This window comes from Cetorhinus maximus, chromosome 22, assembly GCF_964194155.1.
Source record: "Cetorhinus maximus chromosome 22, sCetMax3.hap1.1, whole genome shotgun sequence".
NCBI classification, from domain to species: domain Eukaryota; kingdom Metazoa; phylum Chordata; class Chondrichthyes; order Lamniformes; family Cetorhinidae; genus Cetorhinus; species Cetorhinus maximus.
In genome coordinates this window covers 25,568,220-25,574,219 of record NC_135900.1, presented here as the reverse complement: position 1 = coordinate 25,574,219, position 6,000 = coordinate 25,568,220, and the positions used below count along the sequence as shown (strand labels likewise).

The 6,000-nt window shown below is 43.3% G+C and overlaps 1 protein-coding gene across 1 annotated transcript in view; it reads left to right on the top strand.

The window, feature by feature from the left end:
• The first annotated feature begins 1,808 nt into the window (after nucleotides 1-1,808).
• ptprq (protein tyrosine phosphatase receptor type Q) overlaps nucleotides 1,809-6,000 on the top strand; it is a 194,468-nt gene continuing 190,276 nt past the window's right edge. The window contains exons 1-2 of the mRNA XM_078568562.1: nucleotides 1,809-1,889; nucleotides 2,196-2,361. Of these exons, the coding sequence (XP_078424688.1) occupies nucleotides 1,809-1,889; nucleotides 2,196-2,361 (247 nt within the window). The remainder of the gene's footprint in view (nucleotides 1,890-2,195; nucleotides 2,362-6,000) is intronic.

Here is a 6,000-nt window from a genome sequence, read left to right as displayed (position 1 = left end):
AACTTAATGTTGCTTTACTCAGTTTACACTTTAGCTGTAGAAAGCAAATGAGGATCTCAACAGAATGGTGCCATAATTTAATATTTAATGAAGGAAGCATTAATAGACAGGTCATCTAACAATGTGGGCTTACGTAAACTGGATTAAATTCTTTATCATTCAAAATTAATTAATGAACAATGTGTTCCTTTAGTCATATTGGAATTTTGTTGCAATAATTGAAAAGGAGTTCTGGCAAATAGTTTTAAAGAATAAAAACTAATATGTTTAATTGTGGTTTTTGTTTCAAGTGCAATATTTATCATTAAGTTTATAAATTATTTTCACAGGAGTTTGGTTTGTTTTATTGCTGCAATCAGACTTTATTTTACAGTCGGATCTCCCTTAAACCAGGGGTATCATAATAATAATCAATCACTAAAACATAATGGGGGGGGGACTTAATTTTTTGTACCATCAGTGTTATAGAGAATTTTAGATCCCTTTACAGCAGAGAATGCTTTCGTGCTTTTTAGACTGGGAGGCCACTTTCAGCGTTCGATTGCCTTCATGATGATATTAGCTGGGAGACCATGCAGGTTGTCATCAACTTCCCATCACTGATCCAACAGCTGAGTTCTGGCTTTGCCCTTCCTTGACAACAGTGGACAGCACTCAACCGAACTCACAATGGGCAAGGATGACATGGCCACCTACTCCATTAGTGGAAGATGAGGGATGACCAGGAGTGCGATTGTGACCATGACTCTCAGATCATGGAACACGTCGCATCAACCTGTTGGCTAAAGTCTGTTGCAGGAGGCACCTAATCTTTCCATTCGGCACCTCAGAAGGTCATCCAATGGATAGCTGAGCTAGAGATCCCATTATAAGCTTATATGTCATGTGAAAGTAGTAGCAGTAGGAGTACACTGAGAAGAGAAAGAGAACGTTGAGACTCAAATATCTCCAGTTTTGATGAGGTTGTTATACAGTAAATTTGTAAAGCCTGTAATAAAACTTTCTTTGCAGACATATTTCTTTTCAGGCCATTATGTTACAACGGTCCATAATGTCCAAGCTCTGGTGCGTCATAATTGGGAGGGGGGTACCCAAAGATGTGCTAGGGACCCACCCCCGAAAGTCCCCAGAAAAGGATTGCATGACAATTGCCTGGGAAGTTCAAGTGCAATTGTCCTGCAGTGGAGACCATCCGAAAGTGTGATATAACTCGCAAACTTTGGATAGCTCTGACTTCTTACAGTAATAGTTATCCAGAAAAGGTTAGAAGAATTAAAACCACTTCTAACTCCAGGGTAGCTATAGTACTGATCCCCACCATCCCCCATGGGACCCCCTGACTATCCCCTAACCCTGCCCCACTAACCGACTACCCTCAGACCTCAAGGCACTCCCTCCACACCCCTGATCACCCACAGTACCCCCGACCGCTCACCAGACCCTAGACTGCCCTCCACCCCGCCCCTCCTCCCCCCGGCTGACCAACTCCGCCTCCCCTGAACCACCTGACACCCCATTGATCACTCCCCCTGACCATCTGACGTCCCCCCACTGACCACTCCCTCGACCACATGACCGTGCCACTGACCACACCCCACTAACACCCCCACTGACCACTTGACTCCCCCCCGACCAACCCAGCCCCACCCCCACCCCCACCCAATGCTCGCCACTTACCTTACACATGTACCTTCTCCCTGGTTTCTCAAAGTGGCTGGACCTTTAAACTTAGTTGCTTTACGGCAGCTAGTGCTGTAAAAAAAAGGGGGGGGCGTGGCTTCCTTACCTTTGACTCTGCTGCCCTCTACATGAGGCCTCAGGAAATTGCTCCACTAACTGTTCTAGCCCAGTCGGAAGGTTGGGTGAGAAAGGAGCGGCTGGATTTCAAGGTAAGAAAATAAGAGCGGAGTAGCATTCTGACTCCGATTGCTACTCCACGGAAGTTATGGGCCATGATGTTACACAGTTGTGTAGAGGAGACCTAACTGTTTACATGAAATATCATGGTTTTTCTTTCTCAAATCACAAAAGCAGGAAAATCAATATTCTGATAACTTTTTGGAAAGTGCATTCAATTGCACATCATCTTATTCACAACATTTTAAGAAATGATACAAATTCAATACACGTTTACAACTGCAGCACATCAGATGAAACAAAGTGCTTCCAAATTGTAATATTTGTTTTATTCACAGTTAAGGTACCATTTATCTGGAACCAATGAAACTACATATAGAACAACTCTACGTGGCCACAGTTTCAGGATCAAAGATCTCATTCCAGGAGCGGAATACATATTTCAAATAAAAACAATTAAAGGGATGGATGATAGTGAAATAATTGAGAAAAGGCTAAAAAGAAGTAAGAATTTTGAATATTTTTCTCATCCTCCATATCGGTCCTCAAATGATTTTTAAAGAACATGGAAGTTAGTTTCCACGGGGTTTTTTGTGCTTGTCTGCTGTAATTTGAGTGGAAGAGCTTCTGAAACCAAGGGCAACATTTTCCCCCCGTCGGGGGGGATGTGTGGGAGCGGGTGCGGGCGGGTGGGTTCTGAATCGGTGCCACTTAAGGCCCGCCCAGCCTGATGTCCGCCAGGCAGCACTATGCTGCCTCAGGGAGATCGGCTCAGATTTGAAACTTCAGATAAACATGAGAAAAAATTTCGCTGCCATGTCCCCTCATGTGACACTGTCACATGAGTTGGGACATGTCCATAACTTATATTTTACAATATTGTGAGATTTTTAAATCCCCCCATGAAACCTCATCCCACCCATGGATGAGGTTTCATGCTTTTTCAGAAGCCCGCCAGGGCTCCCAGCCTGCCCTGAAAATGTGAATGAGGCAGGGTGACGTCAGGACGCCTGCCCGACGTCACCCTGTGTCACTTTACGTGTCGGCGAGCGGGCCCCACCCCTGCTCGCCGACCAGAAGATACAGCCCCAAGACTTTTCCAAGGCTTTCCTGTTGAGGTATGACAGGCAATGGGAAAACCACCATGAAAATGCACCCCTAAACTATTGCAAAAGGAAAAACTTGGATTTACATGAAACCTTTCATTTCCTAGGGACAACCCAAAGCAGCTAGTAATCAATGAATTGCTTTTAAGTGTAGACATTGTTAAAGAAGAACAATGACAAAAACAATTTGCATTTATATACCGCTTTTAACATAGTTAAATGTCCTAAGGTGTTTCACAGCTGTGTTGTCAAACAAAATTTGGCACTAAGCTACACAAGGACCTATTGGAGCAAGTGACCAAAAGCTTGATCAAAGCAGTAGGTTTTAAGGACTATCTTAAGGGAGGAAAGAGAAGCAGAGAGGTTTAGGGAGGGAGAGCTTAAGGCCTAGTTGAAGGCAAGACCATCAATGGTAAAGTGATTAAAATCAGGGATGCTGAAGAGGCCAGAATTGGAGGAGTGCAGACATTTTAAAGCGTTGTAGGGCTGAAGGACGTTACAGAGATAGGAAGGGGATGAGGACATGGACGAACTTGAAAACAAGGATGAGAACTTTAAAATCAAGATGTTGCTTAAATAGGAGTCAGCGGTAATAAAAAGAGAAAATGCTCAAATCATTCAGCATCACAGACCTGAAATGTTAACCCTCTCTCTTCCCCTGTAGATGCTGCCAGAACCGCTGAGTATTTGTGGTATTTTCTGTCTTATTTCAGATTTCCAGCATCTGCAGTATTTTGCTTTTGTTGCAGCAAGCATAGCGGGAGAGGGTTAACGAGACTTGGTGCAAGTAAGGACATGGGCAGCAGAGTTGCAGATGAGTTCAAGATTACAGAGGATGGAACAAGGGAGGCCATCTATGGGCGGGATTTTCTTGCTAGAAACTCTTCACTTTAGTTCATGATAGCTTCCCCTTCTTTGCCTGCTCCCTTGGGTCGAGTTTGACAATAAGCAACTGCTAAGACGTTTTAGTTGTCTTTCTCAACCCTCCTTACTCATGCTCACCACAACAGACAGTTTCAATAGACAAATCTACACTTCCTACTGACTGAAATTAAATCTTGATGCGTTAAAGGTATGAGATATATCAGGTCACCCGATGAACAGTCTATCCTTTTACTGTAAACCTGCAGCGATTGTGCATAATATTTCACTATGTGTCACTCACTTCAGAACATTGATAATATCAGCTTTGCAAGATGTTTTTCATAACAGACTACTTTTTAAAATCAGATTTGCAAGGTGAAAATAGTTTATAAAAATGAGTTATCCAGTCAATGCATTGATCAACATAATACTTGGCGGCTAAATGCACTTAACGAGATTAAATAAGCAAAGGTGAACCCTCTTCGTGATTTTGCTGATTTTGAGACAAGCTGACTCTGAGAAATTTTGCTCTACAGATAAAACAGAATGTAGCATTTAGTGAATATATTTAAGTACCAGTTCTTGGAAATAAGTATATCCCCGTGTACCATGGCACGGTGACTGATTGATTTAACACACCTGTCATTTTATAATAATACCTTTGGAAAACCAATCCTTGTTTTGAAATTCAGTCTGTTAAATGAAGCTAATCAGCAGAACAATACCAATGCAACACCTTTTGTATATGGCATTAATCAGCCACTCTGCCAATCTGAAGTAATCGTACTGAGCTGTGGACATCTTGGTGGTTGGTTATTTGCCTTTGCAGTTTGAAGGAATAGGGTGGAACTAAGGGTGTAAAACACAGCAGCAGCCTCAAGCAGCAGCGCAGACAGCGGCGAGGAGCTTAAATTATATGGAGCACAATAATAACAAGCAATTGCATTACAAATGAGTGCTAAACCTGCTTCCAGATTTTTTTCTCTTACTACAGAGGAGAATTCCTTTAAATAATGGCTAACATGGTGACCTCCTGACTTTCTATTGCTTCGATTTGGTGGTCAGGATCAGGAACTGAAAGTAGTAATGCGAACAGAGATTTAACTAACAGTGCATTACATTATATTACCCCGGCTTACACTTAATCATTTAACCCCCACCTGTTTCCCATGACTAGGACTGAATTCAGATCTGCCAAAAATCCTCCAGGGTCAGCAGCAGAAAATCATGGCAGGCATCTTGATATAATTACTGAATTACTGGGGTTACAGGCGCAACAATTTTCAGAGCCCTCCCAGATACGAAGTATAACTTAAACATACATTGCTCGGGTGATTATACTGCACAATGTGCGTCGGTGGTTGAGGGAGTGAATGTTTGTGGATGTGGTGCCAATCAAGCGGGCTGCTTTGTCCTGAATTGTGTCAAGCTTCTTGAGTGTTGTTGGAGCTGCACTCCTCCAGACAAGTGGAGAGTATTCCATCATACTCCTGACTTGTGCCTTGTAGATGATGAGTCAGGAGATGAGTTACGCGAAGCGGGATTCCTAGCCTCTGACCTGCTCTTGTAGCCACAGTATTTATATAACTACTCCAGTTGAGTTTCCGGTCAATGGTAACCCCCAGGATGTTGATAGTAGGGGATTCAACAATGGTAATGCCATTGAATGGTTAGATTTGCTCTTGTTGGAGATGGACATTGCCTGGCACGTGTGTGGCACGAATGTTACATGCCACTTATCAGCCCAAGCCTGGATGTTGTCCAGGTCTTGCTGCATTTGGACATGGACTGCTTTAGTATCTGAGGAGTCGTGAATGGTGCTGAACATTGTGCAATCATCAGCAAACATCCCTACTTCTGACCTTATGATGGTGGGAAGGCCATTGATGAAGTAGCTAAAAATGGTTGGGCATAGGACACTACCCTGAGGAACTCTTGCAGTGAATGTCCTGGAGCTGAGATGGCTGACCTCCAACAACCACAACTATCTTACTTTGTGCTAGGCATGAATCCAATCAGCGGAGAGTTTTCCCCCTGATTCCCATTGACTCCAGTTTTGCTAGGGCTCCTTGATGCCACACTCGGTCAAATGCAGCTTTGATGTCAAGGGCAGTCACTCTCAACTCACTTCAGGAGTTCAGCTCTTTAGTCCATGTTTGAACCATGGCTGTAA